Source organism: Meriones unguiculatus, chromosome 3 (genome assembly GCF_030254825.1).
Source record: "Meriones unguiculatus strain TT.TT164.6M chromosome 3, Bangor_MerUng_6.1, whole genome shotgun sequence".
NCBI classification, from domain to species: domain Eukaryota; kingdom Metazoa; phylum Chordata; class Mammalia; order Rodentia; family Muridae; genus Meriones; species Meriones unguiculatus.
In genome coordinates, this window is record NC_083351.1 from 3808714 (window position 1) to 3836037 (window position 27324).

At 49.8% G+C, this 27324-nt stretch overlaps 1 protein-coding gene across 3 annotated transcripts in view; it reads right to left on the bottom strand.

Moving 5' to 3' along the window:
- The window catches only part of Acot7 (acyl-CoA thioesterase 7), a 93224-nt gene extending 71867 nt beyond the window's left edge, over positions 1–21357 (bottom strand). Inside the window, exon 1 of one of the 3 annotated variants that reach the window (XM_060378976.1) lies at positions 21339–21357. Coding sequence is in view for 2 of the 3 variants with exons in the window: in XM_021644251.2 (XP_021499926.1) it covers positions 8303–8481 (179 nt within the window). In the remaining variant the exon portion in view is untranslated. Of the gene's footprint in view, positions 1–8302; positions 8501–16634; positions 16866–21338 lie in introns of those variants that run through there. The other 2 variants (XM_021644250.2, XM_021644251.2) reach the window with 2 other exon arrangements.
- Between the last annotated feature and the right edge of the window lie 5967 nt (positions 21358–27324).

Below are 27324 nucleotides of genomic sequence, written 5' to 3' on the forward strand. Positions count from 1 at the left end.
GGGCTCCACACACAAGCACAGGCACATACACCTGCATATACATGTACACACATATGCATGTACCATACATGTGCACCAATGATAATCAATAAGCAAATTAATTTTTACAAAAAGGACTGAAGGATCTACAGACACATGGACGAACACACAAAGGTGTCAGAGGAAGCTGGCTGTGGTGGTCCAGCCTGTGCACTCAGAGAACTGAGGCAGAAAGACTATGACTCCAAGGCTAATGGCTACACTGTGAGTCTTTCACAGAGGGGCAAACAGCTGTGTGACTCAGTACTAAGCACTGACCCTGCACGCACAAGGCCCTGGTTCTATCATCAAAACAATAAAGAAAAACAGAGGAAAAGAAGCCAGATGTTAATACACGATGGCTGCCAGGGCCTGGTGAGGGCCATGAGGATAGCTGCAAGGAGACAGCTACATTTGCAGTGATGATGAAAGTACCATGGAATGCAGGTTGTGCAATGTTTGAGCATGTGTAGCCTGCAAATTTTGTGATTTGCAAGGTTTATCTCAAAAAAGTTGTCCTAAACAGCAAAACAGATATGGGAACCATATAGACATAGACAGAGGCCCAGAAAGGCACTCCCAAGACTTAGCAAAAAACACACAGCTGCCTAGTGGTGGACTATGGCTTTTATTGTAGCACTCAGGAGACAGAGGCAGGCAGATCTCTGTGAGTTCAAGGCCAGCCTGGTCTACATAGCAAGTTCCAGGCCAGCCAGGGCTATGGAGAGGGGCCCTGTCTCGAAAAGAAAAGAAAAAAAGGAAAGACAGACAGACAAAGCAAACTGCTGTTGCTGATTCTACACTAACAGACAAAGGAGAACCAGCTGGGGCCCTCCGAGCAGGCCAAACCACACCTCACTTTGTGTTTAGAAATTCTCAGGGAATATAGACCACTGCCTTCTGCAGCTTTCCACAGCATGGAAACCCATTCTTCTTTTCTTCCCAAAGAGTAAAGGAGCCTTCACCAAGCACCAAAACCCAGAGTCACCAAGTCCTAGAGAAGTGGGAATTGGAGCCAACCAAGCTCTGAAACGCAAAAAAGCAATACGCCCAGCTTATAGAGGGATAGATGCCTCAGTACCTTCAGCGCATGCCATGCCCGCCTCCCCTAGAGGGAGGCCATATTCCTTCCCTCCACAGCTCATCCCCTATGCAGAGGGAGCTAGCTGAGCAGGGCAGCAACTTAATCCAACTCCATAAAGATATCTCAAAGAGTGTGTGTGTGTGTGTGTGTGTGTGTGTGTGTGTGTGTAAGTGTGTGCATAAGTGTGTGTGTATATGTGTATAAGTAAATATGTTTGTGAGTGTATGTGTATGTGTATGTCTACATGTGTGTGTACACACAACATGAAAACAAAAGGAAAACTATCTGTGGGAAGGGAGGGAGCAGCAGAAGGGAGGAAGGAGGCACAGAAGAGGATGGATATGCAAATATGAACAAAATACAACTATACATGTTTATTAAAATGTCATGAGGAGATGGCTCGGCAGTTAACAGCACTGTCTGCTTTTCTAGAGAACCTGGGTTCAACTCCCAGCACCCACATGGCAGCTCACAACTGTCTGTAACTCCACTCTCCAGTCCCAGGGAATCCAACACACTCACACATTCAGGGAAAACATAAATGCACAATAAGTAAAAAATTTTCAATAAATAAAATAAAACATCATAATAACAGGTTAGAGAGTTGGCTCAGGGGTTAAGGCACTTGCTGCTCTTTCAGAGGACCCAGGGTCAATTTGTAGCACCCACATGGTATCTTCCAACTATTTGTAACTCCAGTCCCTGGGGATCTGACACCCTCCTCTGACTTCCACAGGTACCAGGCGTGTACATGGTACGGAGACATACATGTAGGTAACATATTCACACATAAATAATAAAATAAACCAAAAAGGAGAAGAAAAATTAATAATGAAACCTACTACTCTGTACTCTAACTAGAAATAAATAAAATGATCTCAGAGCCTGTGCTGCAGGTCTCCTGGCTGAAGCGGCATGACCCTTCTGCTCCACCCTCTCCCAGCAGTGGGCAGATAATCCCTGAAACTGTGTCCTCAAGCTTCAAGAGACTCTTTCTTAGCAAGAAAGAAATGTAAAGAGCAACTCCCACAAAAAAAGCTGAAACAGCAAGGAAGCTGCCATTGCTTTTAGCGTAGTCACCAGCCCCTGTACGCATGACCAGTTTCCCCAACACTTCCCCACTCCACGGAGACAATGGGCTAAGTCCTGAATCTGAGTTCCAAAACAAATGTTAGCTGATGAGAAATCACCTTGTGAACACCACAGCTATTATCAGACTCTCAAAGCTGAGCACAAGGTGGTGGCAGGAGGCCACGGACTCATGAGAACCGGGCAAACATACCCGGAAAATTCCAGCTACTGCTTGAAGGGCTAAGGAAAACAGTGAGGAAAGCGAAGGCTTGGAAAAATGGAACTGCAGCCTGAGCTCACCTCTCTGCACCTTCTCACAGCCTTCCATAGAGGGTATCCCTCAACACTTGAGCGGGAATCTCCTATCATCACTGTCTCATTTCCATTAATTCCCACTTGGGACATTTTCATAAAGAAGTGAAAACCTCAGCAGTGTGACCTGAAGACAGAGATGAGACTGAAGCTAACAGAACAAGTAGGCCACCATGGGAAACAGTGCTGGAGCTGGCATCGGAGGGTACCAGGCACTGCACTTCTCTGAAGAGATATCTGAATGTATTCATTTGTTCTAAGCATGTGCAGAAATAAGCTTAGGACCAGCAGACTATGGGGAGCAGAAGGAGCCATCCCTAAGCGACTGTATAAGGAGCACATCACATATAATCCTGGGAGCATGTGTCTTACTAACGAGGACCACTGCTAAACACACACAGCCTACATCCACCTGCCCTGTGCCTGTCCCTGTGATCACCCACAGGCACCAACGAGGCTTGTGGACAAGTATTCGAGCAGTTTTCTGTACAACAGCCAGAACCTGTAAGAATCCATACATCCACCAGTTGACAGTACATCACAGCGCAGTGCTGTCCAGCCAGCAAGGGGGACAGATACAAAGCCACACGGAGTCAGGGATGTATCGCCAAACTCAACATGTGCTTCCATTTTCATGAAATTCTAGGAAAATGAAAACCACAACACAGAAAGCCAGCCAGTACATGCCTGAGAGTGGGAAGGCAAGAGGGTGATGTCTTAGCCAATCAATGTTCTACTGCTGTGAAGAGATGCTCTGACCACTGAAACTCTTTTCAGTGCTTTCTCTGTGTATACCTGACTGTCCTGGAACTGTCCTAAAACTCAATCTGTAGACCAGGCTGGCCTCAAACTCAAAGAGACCCACCTGCCTCTGCCTCCTGAGTGCTGGGGCTAAAGGTGTGCGCCACCACATCCACCCGCACCTGGCCTGACCACAACGACTCTTCTAAAAAGAAAGCATTTAATTGAGGCTGGCTTACAGGTTCAGGGGTTTGGGCTACCACCATCATGGTGTGGCAGCACGCAGGCAGACAAGGTGCTGGAGAAGTTGAGAGTTCTACATCAGGATCCACAGGCAGCAGGAAGAGAGGGATGAGCCACTGGGCCTTGTTGGGCTTCTGAACCCCCAAAGCCCACACATTTCTTCTAAAAGGCCACACCTACTCCAACAAGGCTCCATCTTTTACACTCTCAAGTAGCGCCACTCCCTAATGGCCTAAATGAGCCTGTGGGACTGTTTCTATTCAAAACCACTATAGGCAGGGAGGAATGAAACAGGAAGAAGTTCCCAACAGTGACAGCATGTTCCTTATCTTGACTATAGCCTGGCCTCGCAAGCATGTATATACAGAAGTCAAAGTTGAGCAAATACACTAAATACACTAAATGCAACTATACAAATTATAGTCACTAAACCAATTTAAACAAGTGCCAACTCCACTCCCACTGACCCTTCACAGAATCCTATGTCCTAAATCCTAAATCCTTTGGTTTTAGATCGAGATGCTGGCCCTGGGTGCACGCCTCAGAACTCAACCAACTTCAGTAAGTGTAATTATGTCACAAGGACTGAGGCTTGGAGCCTGGGCTGGAAGCAGAGCGTTCCAAGCCCTCTGGGTCCATGAGCTCCAGAAAGAACGTCACTGAGAACACTGAAGCCTTGTACTAACAGACACCACAATGGCGCAAGGCTCCCGTGAGAACTGGACACATGCTACACACCTGCAATCCTAGCAGTCTGGAGGCAGGGACAGGGTGAGCAAAGCCAGACTGCTCTACAGAGCAAATTTCAGGCAAGCCAGGGCTACCTAGGGAGATCCTGTCCCAGGGAGCTTGGGGAAATAAATGTATGTGTTTGTGTGTCCGTGTGTGTGTCTATATGTGTATGTGCGTACACACACATATACATACATACATACGCCTCTACAAGCCATGGGGACAAGTGGGGACGGCCCATGGGCAAAGCAGCAGGCTGGAGTTCAACCCCAGAACAATCCCTAGAATTCGGTCATCCCAGTATCACCCCAAGTGTTAAGGGAAACATAGAGAGGCGGGTGGTATGGGGCTATGCAACCAAGAAGCCAGCAGAGAGCTAGAGCAAGATGGAGACTGTATAAACCCCAGAACCCTCCATCTTGAGATTGGCAGGAGTAAGGATCACTCCCTCCCTGTTCTGTGCCAGCATGCCCTTATGCACAGTCTCAACCCCTACCTCTGAAATTCTCAGGGTGATCATGTAGCCTGGCACCTGGAATTCCTCTCCATGAAAATAAAGCATCACCAGTACCCCAGCCCCAACCGATGATATGAGCCTGCCCTGGAAATCCCTTCCCACTCCCCCAAGGTTCATATAGTCCCTGTTCACCCCAATAAACTTTCACCAAATATCATCTAAGAACTGCTGTTTTGCCAGGCACGGTGGCACATGCCTGTGATCCCAGCACTCAGGGAGGCAGAGGCAGGCGGATCTCTGTGAGTTCGAGGCCAGTCTGGTCTACAAAGCAAGTCCAGGACAGCCAGGGCTACACAGAGAAACCCTGTCTTGAAAATCAAACAAACAACAAAGAGCTGCTGTTTCTCTGGGAGAGCTCTGACCTAGAGGCTACAATACTTGAAGAGCTTCTTAGAAAAGGGCTTTCTCTCTCCAGGCATTCAGTCAAGACCTCTGCCCCGCCTGCGTGCCCCACTGGGCATCGTTCCTTCTTCATTCTAGTTCCGCCTCATCCTTCCCAGCCCAGAGTGCAATCACACTGTGGACAGAGACTGACACCCACAAACAGGCGCCTCAACAAGAGGCAAGGAGGAAATGGCAACCGCAAAGGGGCCCAGCAGCCAAGGCCAGTGCTCTAGGAGTGATCCCAGAATCCCTCAGTTTCTTCAGACCACAGCACTGTTCTTGGGATGTTTTCCTGGCCCTCCCAGGTGTAGTGGGTAGCAGCTACTTAAAATTGCTCGTTATTGCTTGATGTTGTTATTCACTGAGGTGTTTAAACTGTCCTTTATACGGCTCTACGGAAAAACATGGTTTTGCCAAGTTCAGCTTGTCTTTGTGACTGTATGGCTCAGGAACACTTCACTCATGAGACCTGGCTTAACACTCAGAGTGTGAACTGTCTGAGGCTCATGGCCATTGCATGAGACTTTAGTCTCCTCATTTACTGGTTCCATCTCCCAGGTCCCACTGCCTCTCCAAAGGTGACCCTTGCCCACGAAGCAGGTGGTCCTGGGTTGATTCCCAGCACTGCGTAACCAGGCACGGGGGTGAAGGCCTGTAATCCCAAGCTGGGAGCGCAGACAGGAAGAGCAGCTGTTCAGGCCAAGGGCCAGTGTGGCAGCTGAGCAGGTAAAGGCACTACGCCCCAAATGGGATCTACCCAAAGCGGATTCCAGAGGACCCACTTTCCATTCCCAGCAGCCACATGGAAGCTCACAACAGTCAGTAACTCCAGTTCCAAGAGACTCAACACCCTCTTCCAGCCTCCAAGGGCCATGCACACCCATGGTGCTCAAATGCAAATGCACTTGCAGACAAAACACCCAAACACAGAAAAAATAAAATGGAACAAAAGAAGTTCAAGGTAGGCTGGGCTACATGAGACTGTGTGTCACACACAAATACACAAACACACACACACAGGAATTCTGACCTGCAACCACATAAATGAGCAAGGCCCTGTGCCAATGGACACTCCATGACAAGGCACTGCACAACTCCCCTGGAGCTGCAGGGCAGTCAGATTCAGAGCACCCCACCTCCTCTACCACAGAAGGTGGGCTGCCAGTGACTGGGGAAGACTGATGGACTAGTTTGATGGACTAGCGTTTCCTTCCAGACACATGCTAGGAATGTAATTAAACAGCACTGAACCACACAGGCTAGACTGCCATATTAGACCCTATCTCAAAAAACAGCTGAGTGCTGGCACATGCCTTTGATCCCAGCACTTTGAGAGGCAGAGCAGAGAGAGATCTGTGATTTCAAAGCCAGCCTGGTCTGCATAGCAAATTCTGGGATAGCCTGGGCTATACTGTGAGCTCTTTTCTTACAGTGGGGGCGGAGAGTGGTAAAGCGCTGGCTCATTGATTAGAAAGGACTGCTGCTCTAGCTGGAGGACCCAAGTTCAGTCTCCAGAGCCCACACAGCAGCTCACAACCTCCTGGAGCTTCATCTCCCAAAGACCAAATACCCTTTGCTGGCCTCTGAACCTACATAACCTACATAACCTACATACCCATATATATACATAAGTTAAAAAATAAATCTTTAAAAAGAATAAGCTGAGTGTGGTGGCTCACACCTTTAATCCCAGTACTCCTTTAATCCCAGTACTCCAGAGGCAAAATGATAACAGTAATAATTTCAGGACAGCCCAGAAGACAGAGAGAAGCCCTGTCATGAACAAAGAAGAAGGAACTAGGCAAGTGCCATGACTAGACAACTCAAACACACACAGAGTCAACAAGCACACAAAAAGATATTCAGCCTCAGAGTCCTCAAGGGAACTCCAGTCAAAACACAATGGCGCAATACCTCACACCTACTAACTAGCAAGTGCTAGCCAGGGCATGGAGACATTGAGCCCAAACCCACCTACACACTGGGAGATACAATGCAGCCAGGCTGTATGGAAATCACCCTGCATCCCTCCAAGGCATCCTGGAACTGCCTGGTGATTCTGATTCTACACCTCTGTGAGCTATTTCCCCTTAACAAACATCAGGTGATCTGGCTGTGAGCCTGGACCTTTGGAGGCAAGTGCAAAAGACAGCCTTTGAAGGCAGCTTGGGTTATACAGTAAAGAGCTATCTCAAAAGGAAAAAAAAAAAAAGTTTTTTTAAGATTATTATTTATTATTTATCCAGATTTCTGCCTGCATGTGGGTCTGCATGCCGGTAGAGGGCACCAGACCTCATTATAGATGGTTGTGAGCCACCAGGTGGTTGCCAGGAATTGAACTCAGGACCTTTGGAAGAGCCAGTGCTCTTAACCTCTGAGCCATCTCTCCAGCCCAAAGTGAAGGACACAACCCGGATGTAGTGCCACCAATGAGCCAATGCCAACCTCAGGGTCAAGAGCTTTTAAGGGGATTTCATGATTGGTCAAGTCATTGATCATAGGTGATTAACTCAAGACACCAGCTGAGCAGCAAGTAGCGGGTTAGAGCCAGAAATTCAAACCCTCCAATCCTGCCTGCAGTCTTTCAAGAGCACTACCCTCAGTCACCTCATTAGCATGCAGACATTCCTGTTACTCCCAAGATTCCACAGGTTTGAAGAGCTGGGGAAACAAAGACCCTATCATCACTTGCAATACTGAGGCAATTAATGGTGACTACAGCTCAGTGAAAGTCCTGAAGCCACCAGGTTGTGAACACCAATGGATAGAATGTTTGCATGTGAATTACATCCCAACAGTTTGTGCAAAGCTAGGGGAAATAAAAGCCCATCACCCAGGACCAAGAGGGGCCTGCGTAGAAGCTGACTGTGTCTCAGCCTCCTGGAACAGAAGCTTGGAAGAGTGCCTGGGCTGGCACAGCTGCTGGCTCATAGGATGTAGTCATCTCTAGCCACACCCAAGGGAATTCATGACTACGAAGGGCCTAGCCTCCTACAGCCTCGAGCCACCACCCGTCCCCAAACAGCATCCCATGGTCATCTCAACTGACGACCATGACAGGAGGCGGCAGCTCACCCGATCCCAGCCCCACTGACCATCCTAAGGATTCAGCACACCCTCCGTGTTCTGTAGCCTGAGACCCTGGGGCGGGCTGAAGGGGAAGAGTCCCTGAGGGAACAGAATATCCCCAGTCATCCTACCTTCCCGTGGTGATGATGCAGCTTGCAGGCTTTTGGTCATCTGCTCTGGTTCTGACAGCCCTTATGGAAGCCTGGCCTCTTTCCCTGAGCCCCAAAAACTGCTGGCCAGCCACTGGGCTCCAGGAGGCTACCTGCCTCCCCACCTCCCAGAGGCGCAGAGTCCTGGCAAGCAGCTTCATCCTGTGGAGTGGGACAAACCCACTCTGGCAGGCTTAGCTGCTGTGTCCACCAGCCAGCATCCAGCTCAGGGGAGGGTCCTCCTCGAAGGAATCCAGCTGGATTCCTCTTTCCACCACTGGTGAGGAGGCAAATGACCCTAGAATAGGCAAGCTTCTGGGTCTGTTCCCACGCAAGCTCATGAGGAGGTATGAAGTCACTCAGCCTTACCTCTCTAAGGGAGAGGAGGAGGAGCAGGGACAAAGGCACCGCCATCTACAGGACTGACAGATAACCCTCTAAGACCCCCATCCATCTCCTGGAGTGTCAAGCCAAGCTCCACCCTGCTTGACTTATGCCAAGGTAAGGCACAGGTCCCACCTGAACCAAAAGATCCTCACTCAGCACAGCTGGGCTGCCAAGTAGGACAGAGATCCTGGCTCAGCGTAAAGGCAGTGAAAGTAAGCTCCGGAGGATGAAAAAGGGCTGCAGTGGGGCAGGGCCACAAAGGAAAAACACAGCGCTGAACTCCGCCTTCACATTCTGAATGGGGAAGCTCCAGACCTGGTGTTTTCTACTCTCTTGTGGAAAGAAACAAAGGCTTGGATGAGTGCCCTGTCCCACCCTGTAGCTCCTAAACACCACAGCAATTCAGCTGCCTCCCACCACCTCTGGTTCCTCTCTGCTCCCAGCACTCTCCAGGCTGGGTTATGTTGCAGCAAGTCCCACACAGCATAGCATGGCGTCTTCTCCGAAACACACCCCTGTGAAACCCACCACAAACCAGCACAGCAACACCACGGCGACTCTTGTCCTCCCATTTATTACAGAACTTAAGAAGCAAAGGCAAGAGGCCCACTCGAACCCAGACTTTCAGGAGCCTGGACAACACAGTGAAGTCTCACACAGTTTTGTTTTAGTCTGAAGACATGGTCTTATGTCACCCTGGCTCACCTTGAACTCACTATGTAAGCCAGGTTGGCCTCAAACTCACAGATGTCCAGACTCCCACTGTCTTCCAGGGGCTGGGAATAGAGCCATCGCCACCAGGCCTGGCTTTCCATTTTTTAATTAGTAAGCACACAAATAAAGAAAGAAATACACCTAGAATATAGAATAAAAACCCCTCAACTCTCATTGAACAGCAAGCAACTGCTTCCATGCCCTAGATTACATCAAAGGCCTGTAAAATCTGCATTTGCAAACTGCACTCACACCTGCTAAAATCCGGGATGTTCACTGACTAAAGAGATAAGCCAGCTGGGATGGGCAGGAAAGCTCAGTGCCCACCCTTGCCAGGTGCACAGGCACTAACAAATGCTAAGTCTGATGCCCTCCCCAGGCAACCAGAGAACACACCAAGGTGAGAGAAAGCCACTGGTCTGCTTGCCATGTGCCAGTTGCTGAGGAAGGAAATAACTGCCATCACCATTAGATGTGATGGAGATAGTCTGTGTCTCAGTCAGATGCCACTGCACAGGCACATCTATCAGAACAATGAACTGTGCACACCTGCACAGGATTTGAGAGGTGGAAGCAGGAAGATCAGCAGTTCAAGACCATCCTCTACCACATGGCATCTCTGAAACTAGCCTGGCCTACCTGAGACTCTGCCTTCAAATAAAAGAAAGCCAACTTGAGTGAGAGGCACACTGAAAATGGACGTGTTTTCTATAGGATAGTTTTGTAGACCATGTGCCTTTTTTATTGTATCTGTATGCCAACAAGTCTTTTTACAAAAGCAAACCTTAAGCTCGGACTGTGGCTTGGTGGGAAAGCACTCAGCTGCCAAGTACCCTGAGCTTGATCCCCTACACAAAGACAAATAAATATTTGAAATATTTAAAACAATATTTTTAGCAGCAAATGACAATATAATAACAACTGAGAGAGCTGGAGAGATGGCTCAGTGGTTAAGAGTACTTGTTCTCTAAGGGGACCTGGATTCAATTACTAGAACATGGCATCATCCATACTCCTGTCCCAGAGGATCTGACACCCTCTTCTGGCCTCCACAGGTATACATGCAGGCAAAAACAGAATAAAATTAAATGTTTTTGCTGGGGGTGGTGGAGCACACCATGGATTAAGAAAGAGCACAGGCAGATCTCTGTCAGTTCGAGGCCAGCCTGGTCTACAGAGCAAGTTCCAGGACAGCCAAGGCTACACAGAGAAACCCTGTCTCGAAAAACCTGAATAAATAAATAGTAAATCTTTTGTGTGTGAAAAAACACATAAATGAATGACAAGCAGCTGTGAGTCAGTAGCAGTGCTTACTAGCATACATGTGAGACCCTGGCCTTGACCTGGGTCAGGGCGGAGCACTGTGGTGGAGAAAGCAGCAATTCTTCCCCCCCCCCCACATCTTTATTGATAAAGAACAAGGCTTAGCACTGCCTGTATCACATGTGGAAGTGAGGGGACAATTTACAAGAGCTGGTTCTCGTCTTCCACCATGTGAATGCCAAGGTCCAAAGTCAGGTCAATCAAGTTTAGCAGGGAAGCACCTTCATTGGCTGAGCCATCCCACTGGCCTCTCTCTAGCACGTAATTTCATTACTTATCAGACTTTAGAAGAGAAGGTCTCATCATACAGCCTAATTGGCCTCTGCCTCTGCCACACACTGGACAGGTGTTTGTCACCTAACACTAGAATTGTTTTTCAACTTTGTCTTATTATTTTTCATTATGTGTATATGTGGGGGGAGGGTATATGGGTGTGAGTGGAGGTGTCTGAGGAGGCCAAAGGCATTGGTTCTTCCCAAGGGAGAACTATAGATGGTGTGGGCTGGCTGATATGGGTGCTAGGATCAAACAGTCCTGTGGAAAAGTACTTTTTTTTTCTTTCTTTCTTTTTTCCCAAGACAGAGTTTCTCTGTATAGCCCTGGCTGTCCTTAAACTAGTTCTGTAGACCAGGCTGGCCTCAGAGATCCGCTGCCTCTGCCTCCTGAGTTCTGGATTACATGTGCACACCACCACAGCCAGCCACAGCAGGCACTGTTAATCACTAAGAGATCTCCCCCCCTCTCTCTCAGAGACAATCTCCCTATTGTCCAAATGAACCTGGAACTTACAATGTACCCCAGGCTGAACTCAATCCTCCTGCCTCATCCTCAATCAAAGGAACGGCTATATCTATGGAATTAAAGACTCCTGTGCCCAGATTTCAAGGAATTACCCATCAACACTTTAAAATCTATATTCTGTCGACTCTCTACTGAAATGTGACTTGCAGGCACTGAAGTCTGCAACGGTGTTCAACCTCCCTGCAGCTGCTCAGGTACAGGTAGGTGGTACCCAGGCTTCCCAGGAAGCCTCCAAGAGTGAAAAGCAGCACCAACGAGACCACACTTGGACAGGGCCAACCCTCATGGGGCATGGGGGTCCTTCAGGAAAATTCATCTGAGCTGGAGAGATGGCTCATTGGTTAAGAGCACTGGCTGCTTTTCTAAAGACCTGAGTTTGGTTCTCAGCACCTATATGGTAATTCACAACTGTCCATAACTCCAGTCCCAAGGGATCCAATGCCTTCTTCTGGCACCAGGCACATACATGGTATACAGACATATGTATAAAACAGCCATACTCATAAAAATTAGTAAATAAATTTTAAATAACTAAGAGGCCACCTTCCAGCCTGAATGATACCAGGGAGCTGGCTAGTTGCAGGGCAAAGTTCACAGTGACACCAGGCTACTTAACAGGGCAACGGCAGACTCGGGCACCCTCCTTCAGGGCTCACAAGGCTGCAGAGAGTACACCCTCACCAGGGTCTACACGTCCTCCCAGGTAGACAGCATGGCATTTTATGGAATGTTCCAGAACAGACTCTGTGTTCTTGTTAATTCCACGTCCAAGCCAAAGACCACGCTGAATGGGGAGAAAATTCACTGAACTAATGTTGGCTGGAGTCCTGCAGATGCAGGCAGCACTACAGGTGTCCACAGTCCTCATGGAACAAAGCACACTGCTCCCAGGAAAAACGCCTGGCAGGCCAGTATCCGAGAGCAGGACAAGCAAAGGGAGTCACTACAGATGGCATACATTCACCCCCAAACAGGTACCAAAGGCAAGAAAGCCCAGCACTTAGTTACTCGTGAGGGCAAGTAGCCTGGGCTAAAAAGTGAAACTGCCACCAAAAAAAGGGGGGAAAATGAATAAATAAAAAGAAAACAGGTGCTAAAGGGAAGGGTCAGCAATTAAAGGAGCTTGTGGCTTTTCAGAGTTTTACTCCAGCATCTACATGGGGTTCTCTCTCTCTCTCATAGACACACACACACACACACACACACACACACACAAAATAAATCTATTAAAAAGTAAAAACCAGGGGGCTGGAGAGATGGCTCAGAGGTTAAGAGCACTGTCTGGTCTTCCAGAGGTCCTGAGTTCAATTCCCAGCATCCACATGGTGGCTCACAACCATCTATACTGGAATCTGATGCCCCCTGCTGGCATGCAAATGATCTACAGATAGAGCACACTTATATGTAAAATAAATAAATATTTTTTAAAAAAAAACTTTATAAAAAAAAAAAGTAAAAACCAGGGCTGATGAGATGACTAAGTAGGTGAAGGCATTTACTGCCAAGCCTGACACCTGAGTTCAGTCCCTAGAACCTACTCCCACAAGCTGTCCTCTGACCTCTACATGTATGCTACAGCACACACACACACACACACACACACACTCATGTGCATGCACAATATAAAATGACATAATATAAAATCTAAAATAATAAATAATATAAAAACCATTGTCAGGCAGTGGTGGCACATGCCTTTAATCCCAACACTAGGGAGGTAGAGGCAGGTAGATCTCTATGAATTCGAGGCCAGCCTGGTCTACAGAGCAAGTTCCAGGACAGCCAGGGTTACACAGAGAAACCCTGTCTCAAAAAAAAAAAAAAAAAAAAAAACACTAAAAGAAAGATAGATGTCATAAATAAATAAGTATAAGAAGTAAATAAAATGGAGAGTAATTGGGAAAGACACCAAATATGGATGTCTTGCTTCCACATACACATGCATATATGTACCCATGAACATGCACACACAGCATACATACATACACACACACATAAGGTAGGTTCCAAGCTTATATGTGGGCTTGCTAGGCCATCTTGCTTCAAGACACTTACACACACACACCTGCACATTGCTTGAAAGCTGACTATTTGCAATGGATCACAGGATAGAAGATGACAATTATCCAGTGGGCTGGGTGCCCAAAGACCTGGTTCTTAAAGGATTCCTTTTGTAAGCCCATGTTTATACAAGCAGGAAATGGGACAAAGGTACTAGGTCACAGTTACCCTAAGATAGACACTCTTCTATCTCCCATTTACAGATAAGAAAATCAGGCTCAAGTGAGATTATGCTGTAAGGTAAGGGTGACCTAAGCCACACAGTGACCTGCAAAAGACAGACCTAGGAAAGGAGCTCAGGCTTTGGCCTCATGAGCTGGTGTCCCACTTTCCACATAAAGAACACCCACTAACGACAGGCTAGCCATCCTACCAGGTCTGGTTACTCTTTTCTTTTTTTTTCTTTTTTTTCAAGACCAGGTTTTTCTGTGTAGCCCTGGCTATGCTGGAATTCTGTAGACCAGGCTAGCCTTGAACTCAGAGATCTGCCTGCCTCTGCCTCCTGAGTGCTGGGATTAAAGCCATGCACCATCATACCCAGCTCAACTCCTACCCAATACTCAGACCCATAAGAGCACAGGAACATAAGAACGTTAAGCAGTGGGGCTTCCATGTCATTCCGTTACCAAGGCCACATCCATCCCAGGCCAACGACCACAGCCCACATTTACTTGTGTCTTTGCAGGGGGTATGTGTGTTCACGTGGATGACAGTCTGTGCATACAGATGTACACTTGCCATGCTATGCGTATAGAAGTAAATGGACCACCTCTGACGCCAGAGCACTTGGCCTGAGACAGGGTTTCTTGCTGTTCACTGCAGCATCCATCAGGCTAGCTAGCCTGTGAGCTTCCAGGAAGTCTCCTGTCTGCATGTTGCTCTTGTCCCCATTTTTCTCTGGGAGCACTGGAGTTACAGGCGCACACTCCCTTGTCTGACTTTACATGGGAGCCAAGCTCAGCTCCTCAAAGCAAGCACCTTAGCCACTGAGCCACCTCCCTGGCCCCGAGAGCTGTCTTCCAAGCCTCCTTCCTTCAACAGCTTTGGAACTGGAAGAGATGATTGCTCTAACAGTCCAGCATGAGGGGTGCATCACCCTGTGTCTCTCCTAAGATAAGGACTAAACTTTCCACTGCTCAGTGTCCTTCCCAGTGCTGGGCTCCTTGGAGGTGTCCGGTGAAGTCCTGTTAAATTCATGGCTTGAATGTGCCAGGCCAGAAGTCTCCTCTTTCATTGTGTTGGCTCAAGTGTCCTTAAAGGGCTCCCCACCCTGGTAGGTCCACTCTTCAGTGTCCTGAGGTTTCACAGGGTCAAAAACAAGTGACCACAGTCCACTTCATAGCTCCACTTCCCTTAGCAGCCATGCTTTGCACCTGAAACATCTTAGCCGGCCTCCTGGCCCATGCACCCTCCCCCTCTGACAGCGGGAGGCAGCCCTGTAGGGTACAATAAGAAAAGCCACACACAAGATATTTGTGAACAGTATCTAAAGTTACAGAAAATTCCATTAGCTGTTAGAAGCTATGGGAAAAAAGACAGTCTGGTCACTACCACACTGATGAGGCTAAATAAGAGCCCCACTGCTATAAGCACCACGATCACACCTAAGTAGAATCGGATCCTGAAGCGCCAGGGCTCCATGGCTTTACTGAGTTACCCAAATCCCTCCTTCACGCAGCAGGAGGATGAAGGACACTGCCATCCATCCTCCCAGGAAAGGTGAGAGGACCCAGGAACAGGTTCTTAACAAGACCCCACACCACTAAACAGCACTTCTCCAGACCCCTTTATCTTCACGTTATCAGTAACACCCACTTTGTCCCCAGAGAGTTCAAGTGCGAGCACCAGGGCAGCCACACAGCCAATAATGAGAAGCAGGGCTCCCCTCAACGGATCCCCTCTGTAGGAAGTCAGAGCTGACCTTGAAGTCAGGAAATGGCCTCTGCCAGGCCAGAAGGTGAGGCTGCGAGCAAAGCACTCCACAATCCAGCAGCAACATCCATAGGAAAGGAACCTGCCTCTGCTGCGATTGGCTCGCACACAAGGTCAGTGCGATCCGCAGCCTCCAAAATGAAGAACCCACCCCCAAAACTCTCACTCTTGGTAGTCCATCAGACCCAGCAGGCAACCTGCGGGCCCACTGCTCCCACTGGCGTACAAACATCAGCTTGCCTGTGCTTCCACTTCTGCGAACAAAACCGCAGGGTAACCTTGAGGCTGCCCTCCCCGCCTTCTCGGGGAAACGAGCTTCCGTGCTCATCAGCTCCAGCTTCCTCTGGGGACCCACATCTAAGTAGCACCCCAACGAAGCAAGGCTGGGAAGGATGCGTGGATGAGAACAATCCTTCACCCCATTGTGTGAGATGACCCACTCACTCCCTTTCCTGGGTAATAAACCGTTTGAATGGATGAGTTCTTCCTTCTAACACCTGCTCTCCTCACAAGTGAGGCGCGGCTCTGAGGATCTGGGGCCTGCTCTCACAGGCGTTCCCGCCCGTGTATGCTCGCACTGCTCTGGGCATCATCCCCACCCCACCCTGGAGCCTGAATTATCCTTTCCTAAACCCGCAGGAGGATGGGCTCAGACTATAAGGCGCCGAGCTCGGGGTGGAGCAAGCCCTGTCGGACGGACAAGCCCTTCGCCGGTCGCCCTGTCCCAGTGTCCCCGTCCGGCTTCCTACACCGAATCCCCTCAGGACTGCGGCCGCCGCCCTTGGGATGCAGCCAGAGGCCGGTGGGAGGAGCCGGCGAGGCGGCCGGGTTCTGCAGCATGGCGGGGAGCATCCCTGAGGAGGGCGCGAGGGGGTCCAGGGTGGGGCCCAGGGCGGGGTCCGGGGAGAGAGTCCTGGGTCTGTGTTCAAGGAGGGGGTCCAGGACGGGCTGAGGGCCGGAATCCCGGGAGCGTGGAGCCGGGCAGGGCCGCCCAGGGTAAGAGCAGCACCCTGACAAGCCTAAGTACTAGCATCGCCTCAGCGTGCTCGCGCGCGGCCGAGCGGGGAAGGGTCGGCTTGCCAGGCCTCCGTCTTACCGGCAGATCTGGATGGCGGAAGGTGTGTCGGTGGTGGGGCCTGACATGTTGTCTGCGACGGCAGGCGGCGGCGGGAGCTGAGAACAGGTGTCCTGCAGGCCCGGCGCCGAATGAATGAGCCTGGGAGGCGCCATGGAGGGGGAGGGAGAGGGCGGGGCCAAGGCGCCGGAGAGGCGGGGCCTGCGCGGAGGCGGCGAATCACGAGCGGCCGCCCCCCGGAGGCCCCGCCCGCGCTCAGGCCCCTCCCCCCTCCCCTGCCCAGAGGCCTCCACGGCCGCGGGCGCCGGCAGGGGCGGCGAGCTCGGTCGGCGGCGGGGACGGCCGTGGGGCTCCACTTCCAGAAGGTTCGGTGGCAGTTGGGTGGCGCGCGCGCGCACACCGCATGCGCCGGCACGGAGCAGGCAGGCGAGCGGCCCGCGGCGGACGCGGCGCAGGCTGGAGGCCGAGTCGTGGAGCGTCCCCGGGGCGCGTGCGTGGCTCCGGCGGCGCCCGGGAGTATGTGGGGCGTTCCCGTGCGCCCGCGCGGCGATTCGCTACCCGCCGGAGCCGGCCACCCGATGAGGTCACCGGGGAGGCCCGCCCGGGACGGGCACGGTGCCCGCGTGGCGCGCACCGACCCCTGCGCCCGGCTGAGGCCTCCGAATAGGCCTTGGCCCTAATCCGGGCCTTCAGAGCGCGATGCTGTGTGTGCAGACGGCCAGAGCTCGGAAGGCGGCAGCCGCAGACGCTGAGGGGCCGCTGAGCACCCCACTCCGAGGGCCGCGTTCGCCCACACTACTCAGCTGACCTCCAAGCCCGGGCTGGGTGCACCTGCTGCCCGAAGCTGCTGCTGTTTTCAGTTACGCCTAGAAATCCGGCCCATCCTAGCTGCAGGCCACAGAAATCACCGAAGAAGGGAAATGTGGGCACTCCTATCTGCTGCCACTGCAGAGAGCTGCAACCTTTGCGCTTATCAGGAGAAATAACCCGTTAGCAGAACTTTGACCCATTTACTGCTAAAGCTGTAAAAGAGTTTGTCAGCCCTGCATTACCAATTGCCGCTGGAGATGGAGCGTAGCATTCAGGCCTTATCTCGCAGGCACTTGTTACACATACCAGCCTTCCTTGGGATTTCACAATTATTATTCAAAGAACTCAGTTTGTCAGCCTTGGATTAGGCTGTTAGTGGTAATAGCTTCCAACCCTATGTTCTCTGAGCATTTCAGTATGAATTGAGCAAGCCGTCCAGGGATTATGTCCTATTTAAATATCACAACTTCTCTTACAGCACCGGCTCTCAGCCCGTGGGAAGCCACCCTTTTTGGGGTCGAATGACCTTTTCACAGGAGTCACCTAAAACCATCAGAAAACACAGATATTTACATTATGATTCCTACCAGAACAAAATTACAGTTATGAACTAGCAACAAGAACAATTTTATAGGTGGGATCAGCACAACAGTGGGAACTGTATTAAAGGGCCGCACGTTAGGAAGGTTGAGAACCACGGCCTTACGAGGTCCAGCTCTGAGAGGACGCTGTAGCTAGGCCAGTAACTTTCCTTACTTACAAGCAGTCTGATAACAGACCCCAACCTTCTGTGAGCACTAAGTGACCTCGTGAATATACAGGGTCCGGCAGGATGGTACAACAGTTTTCTGGCTGGAGAGATGGCTCAGCACTGCTATTCCCAGCAACCACATAGAAGTTCACAATTGTCTGTAACTCAACAGCCAAGGGATCCAGTGCCTTTTCTGATCTTCCCAGGCTCATAACACACACAGAGAATGTGAAAATAAAACGTTAATACATTGGGAATTTGTTATGTGCAGTTATACAGTACAAAATAGCACGTACAGTACCATTTACATAAGGTTCTAAGAGCACTGAGCTTCAGTGGAAACAACTAGAATTTTCAGGGGGGAAAGCAGACTTGAAAGGTGTGAGGGAAGTCTGGCAGTGATGATGATAGTCCGTGATTTTCTAGGGTATGTTAGTCAAGGTTCTATAGAGAAACAACTTATGAACTGAATCTCTACATAGAGGGGGTTTATCCGAATGTTTTACAGGCTATGGTCCAGCTAATCCAACAATGGCTGCCTATGAATGGTAGGTCTAAGAATCCAGTGATTGTTCACAAGGCTGGATGTCTCAGCTGGTCTTCATAGCCTAAATGCCAGAGAAGGAGGCTCTAATGCCAGTGAAGGAATGGGCTGGCTAGTGAGGCAGAGCAAGCAGGCAAAGGGCTAAAGCTTCCTCCTTCCATGTCCTATAGGCTTCCAGCAGAAGCTACAGCTCAGATCAGGAGTGTGCCTTCCCCCTTCAGAGAAACAGATTAGAAGTGGCTCTTTTTGCATCAGAGTAAGCAAAATCCCTCACAGGTGTGCGCCTCCGTTTTGGGATTTAGTTAATTCCAAACATAGTCAAGTGGACAACCAAGAACAGCTACCACATGGGTTTTAGGCAAGTTTTTCAACACTCACAGAATGTAGAGTCAAGGTTTTACATCAGTAGACGTGAAACCTTGGCTCTATCATCGGATGTAGCCAAGTTTACATCATTAGAACTGTATGCAAACTTAAAAAAAAATTATCATGTGTGCCAGCACACAAAAATACTGTGACCAGATACTGAATTCTAGGATAACTACACTGAAGTACTGTGCTTGCAGCTTAAATTCATTTGGATGCAACAAGAAGAAAGGATTCTGTCAAGTTGATGCAAGCTAGAGTCATCTGGACGGAGAGAATCTTAGTGGGGGAATTGCCTCCATCGTAATGGCCTGTGGACATGTGCGTGGGGCAAGGATAGCCATCGGGGACCCCATCCTTTGGCTAAAAGTCCCTCCATTGCTGGTGGGTGTGTCCTGGCCTTTGCAGCTTCTCTCTCACTTTCCTCTTTGAAATGGTTTTCTGTTTTCTTGTCAGAGCAGCAGACCCTTTCTGTTTACTCCTCAGGGTCAGCAAAACTCAGAAATGCTGCTGGCACACAGCGCCTGACCATGCACCAGTCTCCACTGAGATCAGTCCTACATTTTCTTTTTGCCACAACACTTACTAGACAAGGTCCTCAATTCCTTCCCATTCGGCAAACCCTGAAAATGCCCTGTGGGGAATGGCCTTCCTGCCTCTGGGAGTGCCTCTCTCTCCTTTGGCTGTCCCCCCTTGATGACCAAATCCTTCCTGTGCTCTGCTAGCTTCCTCTCCCTGTCCACGCCCCCACCTCTCCTCTACATGGTACATAGCTGCAGCCAGCCTGGCCTCTCTCCCCAAATTCCAGGTCCCTATGACTGTATGGGAAAGGTGTTTTTGTTCTTATTTTTTTAAGCCATCCTCCCGTGTCGGCTCCCCAGAGGCTGGCATTAGGCTCACAATGCTGCACCGGGGCAGGAGAAACACCTCAGGTGAGAGCAGTGCTTGCTGCTTTTCCACAGTCCCCAGACCCAGGGGACACTCCCAGCCACCTCTAGCTCCAGTCCCAGGGATCTGTGCCCTCTCCTGGGCTCCTTATGTGCTGCACTCCCATTGTGCTTACTTACATGCCGAGACACCCATACACTTAAAATTACTAGTAAAGAGACTTGTTGGGTGGGCTCCCGTGACGGGTATCGTGAGTGGTCTGTCAGTGTCTGCATGCTGGGGAAGCGAGACCCTGGTGGCTGCTCAGACCGTGAAACTGGGCACCTCGGCAGTCCCAATCCAAGGCTGCTAGTCTTCAGTCCACCCTGGAGGGTTGAGGATGCTGGAGCTGACGTCACCGAAAGGTAGTAGCAGCAGCAGATGCCTTCCTCCCTCAGGAAGAAGTGAAAACAGTCGAGCAACATTGATTTTTCCCCAGCTTGGACCATCTGAGCTGCCTGTTGGAATGTCCTCAGCTCACAGGTGTGTCTCCTACTGTGATTCTGGATCCTGTCAATTGACAATTAAGATCAGCACATGTTTAACTACATAAAAGTGGAAGCGTGTGTGTGTGTGTGTGTGTGTGAGAGAGAGAGAGAGAGAGAGAGCGAGAGCGAGAGCGAGAGCGAGATGGAGCTCAAAACCATGATATGTCAAGTGTGTGCCTGACAAGCCCTCTACCACCAAACTATACTTGTAGCCAATAAATAAATAAATCATTATAGGCTAAAGATTTGGTCCTTGCATAAGTTTGAATTCATAATCTTTTTGCCATGGAAACAGCCAAGTAACATGTTCCATAGGCCACTATGACAGTGTGGTCTGTCCATCTGTCCCACTCCTGATCTGAGTGACAGACAAACTCCAGGACTCAAGAAGAGAGTCCAGCGATGCAATACAGAGCCTTTCATTTCTGCTGGCTTCCATCTTTGCATGGTGTGCAGGACCTCTGAGAGCCTGAGGTGTGGGAAAGTCTCCTTAGGGTTTCCTCTTTGGGAACCTAATAACTAAGCTGGAGAGTCAGAGGACCTTCTGGACCGGAGATAGCCCAGGAACGGGGTAACACGGCATGGAACTAAGGGAAAATGAGCACCAGAACGTGAGCAGCGGCCATCAGCACTGGGTTCCCTCTGTAAATGGAGAGCCGAAGGACCTTGCTCTCTCTGGTTAAGGAGTAATCAGATGGGCATTGTAGGTGCTTGGAAAGGAACCTGGTGCAGAGAAACCACATGCTATGTGAACCTTCTGGTAAAATGTCTGGCGCCACAGGGATGTTGAGAGGATTCAAACAGCCCTGGCCCAGGAGGAAGACCCTACCTGATCCTACCTGATCAAGCTGAGACGCACAGGAACTGTTGTTTCCTCAGCCAGTGTCCGGTGCAGACAGGAGAAGGGCCCTGGCCTTGCTGCCCACACGGCTTATCTGCCGCCTTTGGTGTTTTATTCTCCTGTTTGTAGGTTTGTTTTTTTCTCTCATCAGAGCAGTTATATGGAGGGATGAGGTGGAGAATGAGGAGGAAATGAGAACACTTGGGAATAAACATTTGTTGAAAATGTTCACACACTTGTCTGAAGCTTCTCATCCACCTGACTGCTGGTGTTTGCCTTTGAGATAGGAGTTCCTCTGTGAGGAAGTTCGGAAAGCACTTCTCTCTGCTTGATTTCTCTCAGGTTCAACTGCTTGTGTAAACATCTCAAAGGGCTTCCTGGGTATGCCAAGCTGGGGTAGGTGCAGCTCCTATGACGTCTGTTCATTTTGTGCTGGATCATTCATTCACTTGAGAGCCTGCTGAGTGTCTTGAGGCTGGGCCAGTAGCTGGCCAGCACCAACCACTTCCACCCTCCAGAACTCAAGATCTTTAGTCTCAGGGTGGAGAGCATCATCCAAAGGGCAGAGGCCTCAGAAGGCTGAGGCAAGGCTCTGCACAACATGATCAAGTTAGACTGAACTTTAAGAATATTTGAGTGACTCATAGCAGCTGGAGCCTGAAAAGACCCCTGCTGTGTCTTTTCCGTTTGCTTCAAGATTGTGCCTCCTGTCCACAGGACAAGCCCCACCCCAGTGTGCTCCCAGCAGGAAATCTACGTACCCGCTGAAGGCCTCCCACACTCGCTGTTGCTGCCCCCCCCAACTTCATGTCACCCAGCTCGTAACTTAACTTTGAGAGTCACACCCTCTGTCCTAAGCACAAACCACCGAGAAACTTAAGACTAACAAAGGACTCTTGAAGACAGGCCTTATAGTCCAAGATGGGAAGCACAGATATTACACAAGGAGACCCGGCCATGAGTCTGCAATACGAATGGGTTCATTTTCCAAAAGAAGCATTTAAAAATCACCTCTTGGGGCTGGAGAGACGGCGCAGAGGTTGAGAGCTCTGCCTGCTCTCCCAGAGGTCCCGAGTTCAACTCTCAGCACCCACATGGGGGCTCACAACCATCTATAAAGAGATCTGGTGCCCTCTTCTGGCACGCAGGTGTACATGCAGACAAACCATTGCATACATAATAAAAATTCTTCTAAAAAAATCACTCCTTAGAACCGGAAATTCGAGTCAGTGTTTATAATAGCATTGGCTGCGGTGATGGCACACGCAATCTCAAAAAAGCAGAGGGGGAGGGGGAGAGAAAGAACTGGACCGGGCTCTATTTCCTGCTCCCACATGGCAGCTCATGGCCATCTAACTCCAGTTCCAGGGGCTCTGACGCCTCTTCCGGCCTCTGTAGGTTTCGTGCATGTGTTACAACTACACAGATGCAGACAAAACATCCAAACACGTAAAATGAAAACTGACCTTAGTGAAAAGAGAGTGTCAAAGTCCTTTCCCTTCGACGTCCTGGAGTCTGAAAGCAACAGGGCTCTGGGCTTGTGGCCGTTGGCGCCACCTAGAGGCATAGTAAATTTCCACACCGGCTGGCAGCGCACTGAAGCTTGTGGCAGGGGCTGGAGAGATGGCTCAGTGGTGAAAAGTAGTTGTTGCTGTTGCAGAGGACCCGGGTTCGACTCTCAGCACCCCTCCCTGGCCTTTCGGGGCACGGCATGCAAGTGGAGTGATATATGCAGGCAAAACACTCCTACATGTTTTTAAAGTGAACAGCGACTGAGCACTGAGTGAATTCTGGCCTGCACTTACAGAAAGAGAGAAACAGGAAGGGAAGTGGGGGCTGGGAGAGGTGGAGTGGATGAGGTATGCTTCCTGAGCACTGAGTTCAGAGCATAAGACCACGTAAGGCGTGTGTCGACTGCAGAGGTGACAGAGATCCACTTGCTGTATCCTGTGCGCTAGGATTAATGGCACCACCACACACCCACCTAAAAAAATCTGTTTTTAAAAAACACCTGTGTCCCATAACTTTGTTCCTCTTTGGGCCGATTCTTTTAAAGCATATTTAATAGGACCCAGACTAGATCCAAGTGCATAGTGTGGACATTTAACACACATTTGACTCGCTGGTGCCTCAAATCATTGTAGGTTTCCGTTGGTGACCTCAGCCTCCACCCCATGCTCAGTGACATCTGGGTCAGATTAAAAATATTAGAAGAGCCAGGCTTGGTGGTTCATGCCTGTATTCCCAGCACTCAGGGAGGCAGAGGCAGGCTGATCTCTGTGAGTTCGAGGCCAGCCTGGTCTACAAAGTGAGTCCAGGACAGCCAGGGTTACACAGAGAAACAAAATAAAAATATTAGAAGAATTCTCGTTTCTCTGAAAGGCCCCAGGACAGATGATAACAACTGGAAGACAGGGGGAAAGGAGGGACTACAGTGAACGAGCAGGGATTTACTTAATTTCTGGTACCTTCCTACCTCTCTGTATGTCGGAGGCTGGCAGGCATGCGCCCCTGGAGCTGGGCAGGCTCCCGGAGGTGTGTAGCTGGATGCCAGCCAGGAAGTGAAGCTGAGATTTGCAGTAGAATCTTGTTCAGCTACTCTGGGATTAAGCAGAGGTGACATGGCTCCCACCAGGCTGTGAGGCGTCACTTAGATACTGTTGACCAAACACAGACCTAAACACGGAAACACACTTCCATACTTCCGTCTCTGAGTTCCATGCCTTCCTCCCTGCACACTGTTGTAATTTCTCTGCTCTGGGCCATTCCCTCCTGGGTAAAAACATCCATCTCTCCCCTGGGCCTGCGTACACGTGGCTAATTTAATTTATGGATCCCTTGGAGCTTTGCTAGCTTCTGTACTTCTCTTTTCTAAAGACAGGGCCTCCTGCAGCCCCGGCTGGCCTTAAACTGTGTAGCCAAGGCAGACCTTGGCCTGTTGATCCTCCTGCCTCCTCTTCTGAATGCTGGGATGACAAGTTGCCACTGCTGGTCCATCCCAAGCTAGAGATCCATTCAGGGCTTCGTACATGAGGCAAGTATTCCCAGCTGAGCTACAACCCCAGGCCTCTGGATGCTATTTATAATGGGCTGTGGCTGTTGTGGAAAACTGTTGAAGATCAGCCAACTAGCCAGGCTGCTGCTTACCTCTTAATGGTCCTTGAGAGCCTTCCTGTTGAATCTGGTGGGCTGGCGGTCTCTCTCCCTGTCTCTCCCTGTCTCTTTTGCTATGTAACCCTGGATGACCTGGGGTTCAGTATCTACACCAAGCTGACCCTAAGCACAGAGAGATCCGCCTGCCTCTGCATCCTGAGTGCTGGGACTCAGGATCCCAAGGACTGAGGGCGTGGGTCGCCCTGCCCTGCCATTCTATGGGTTTCCTGTTGGTTCACTAGCTACAACTAGCTTGTGTCGCTTCTACACACCCTCCATAATCTCCCTTTCCTTGTAACAGTGCTAGAGGAAGCGGCCATCCTTCCCAGCAGCCTGTCCATTCCTGATTAGACATGGAACATGCTGCTTCCCCTGAAGTCTGTCTCCCAGACGGTTCAGATGAAGAACTTCCCAATGGCTGCAAAATGTCTTTCATCCCAGCTATGTTGGATCACCTGTCACTGGCTGGTGATCGTTTTTCCCAACCTTTGACTTTAATGATAGAGCTCTCATGACCACTCACAGTCCAGACTGTGTGTAAATAAGTTCCTTTCTCTTGAGTGTAGTCTTGAAGTAAAACTGTTAGGTCATAGCTGGTCTGGTGATGTCTACAATCCTTGAACTCAGAATGCTGAGGCAGGAATATCTTAAATCTGAGGTAAACCAGATTGCGTATCTACACCCATATGCCCGATCAGCCCCATTGGAAAATCTCAAGGTTACCTCTCAGGCCTCAATTTTGGGGGGGAGGGATGAGGAGATTTGAGACAGGGTTTTTCTGTGTAACCTTGGCTGTCCTGGAACTCACTCTGTAGACCAGGCTGGCCTCAAACTCAGACATCCGCCTGGCTCTGCCTCCTGAGTGCTGGGGTTAAAGGAGTGCACCACCTCACCCAGCTTAAACTTCAGATTTTAAAAAGATTTCTTTTATTTTATGTGTACAAGAGTTTTGCCTGCATGCATGTACATGATATGTGTGTACTTGGAGACATCAGAAGAGGATGTTGGGTACAAGAATTACAGGTGGCTGGGGGCTAGGTGCTGAGAACTGTCCCAGGGTCCTCTGGAAGAGCAGCCAGTGCTCTTAACCACTGGGCCATCTCTCCAGCCCCCAGAGCTACTCCTTTTGCCTACTTCACCTACCTACAAGTCTATAAGGGAACTTCTTGTCTGCACAGTGCAGCGGCCACAGCACCAGCCCAGTGGCCCTTCTCGCCTGAGATATGCAGCCCCCAAGCATCTCACCCCTGCTAGGCCTCAGCTCTCAAACACCTTCATGCCCCGCAGCCACGTCCTCACGGCCGTCCACATCTCCCCAGATCTACGTCCTCACGGCCATCCACATCTCCCCAGATCCACGTCCTCGCTGGCCGCCCGCATCTCCCTCTGCTGTTGATTTTTACTTGAATTCTGCTGTGGTTGATAAGCACTGTATAATTTCATTTCCTGTAGATTTACAGAGCCTCTCCTACGTCCCAGCAGTGGCCTCCTTGATAACCGTTCAGTGCCCTCTTGAGATGGTATTTATTTCCCTGACTGTTGTGAAGGACCTACGGGGTCAAGTTTGTTGGTGATCTTCCAGTCTTCCACAGCCTTCCTGGTTTTCTCTGTGTTTATCACTTAAAGAAGAAGGTTTAAATCTTCAAATTTAGTTGTGCATTTGACTGTCTTTCAGTTAAATGCTGTCTGGCCCGGGGATTGAGTGGAGGGCCTCACACAGGCCACTACCAAGCCCCAGCCTCGGCCCCCAGTTGTGCTTTTGCATCTTTCACTTTGAAGCCCAGCTACTAAGTATCCACCCAAGCGTTCATGATTTTTGTTTGTCTTCTTAGCGATGTTTTAATCACTTGGAATGGCACGTTCACCACTGAGAATCTGTAACATTTTGCAATTTGGAGTTTTGTTTTTTAACCTAATTCATGTGGTTTCCCCAGGGGTTGGAGAGGCCAGTAATCAATGCTCGGTAAAAACCTCTTTTTTTCTGTGCTGCCCTTCAGTAGCCTCTCTTTCCTGCCCTGTTCTCATGTGAGTTGGGCATATCCTATCTCTGACTCATTCTGTCAGATCTTCCTCTGATTGGCCACTTTGTCTGCCCATCAATTAGACATCAGTTTCCAACAAGGCTGCTTCCTTCTATAAACCAACTTTTACTTTTGTTTGGGATTAATGGTGTGTACTAAGGGCGTGTCTGTATTCCAGCCAGATCATACTGTAATCCAAAGCATGTCTGCATTCTGGTCGGGTCACACAGACCTGGAAGGTCTTTGGATGTGATTCCTTCCCAGAGCAGCCATGTTGCTGGGTTAAGATCCCTCTGCACACACAGTCTCGCAGCCTGTGCAGCTCGGCAGTCTGTGCTGTGTAATCACGGCAGGCGAGCCATTTGCCCCTCATGAAACTCCTAGTGTGCTGTTCGTTTCCCTGACTGTCCGCTCTGTCCTTCCTTCCTTTTCCTCCTCTGCTCTCTTTTGGATTGTGGATACGGTGTTTATATTTTCTTTGGGGGACAGAGCCTTGTCCTGTAGCCCAAGCTGGTTCAGACTCAAGTGTGTAATCCAGATTGGCCTTGAACTCACAATAGTCTTTCTGGTTTGGGCACCCAAGTGCTAGGATTATAGTAATGAGTGAGCCACAGTGCCTGTGTTATAGGAGTGAGTGAGCCACAGTGCCTGGGTTATAGGAGTGAGCCACAATGCCTGGATTTAGATTGTGTATCTTTCTTTCTTTCCTTCCTTTTTTTTTTTTTTCCAAGACAGGGTTTCTCTGTGTAGCCTTGGCTGTTCTGGATTTGCTTTGAAGACCTGGCTGTCCTTGAACTTACAGCAATCCAC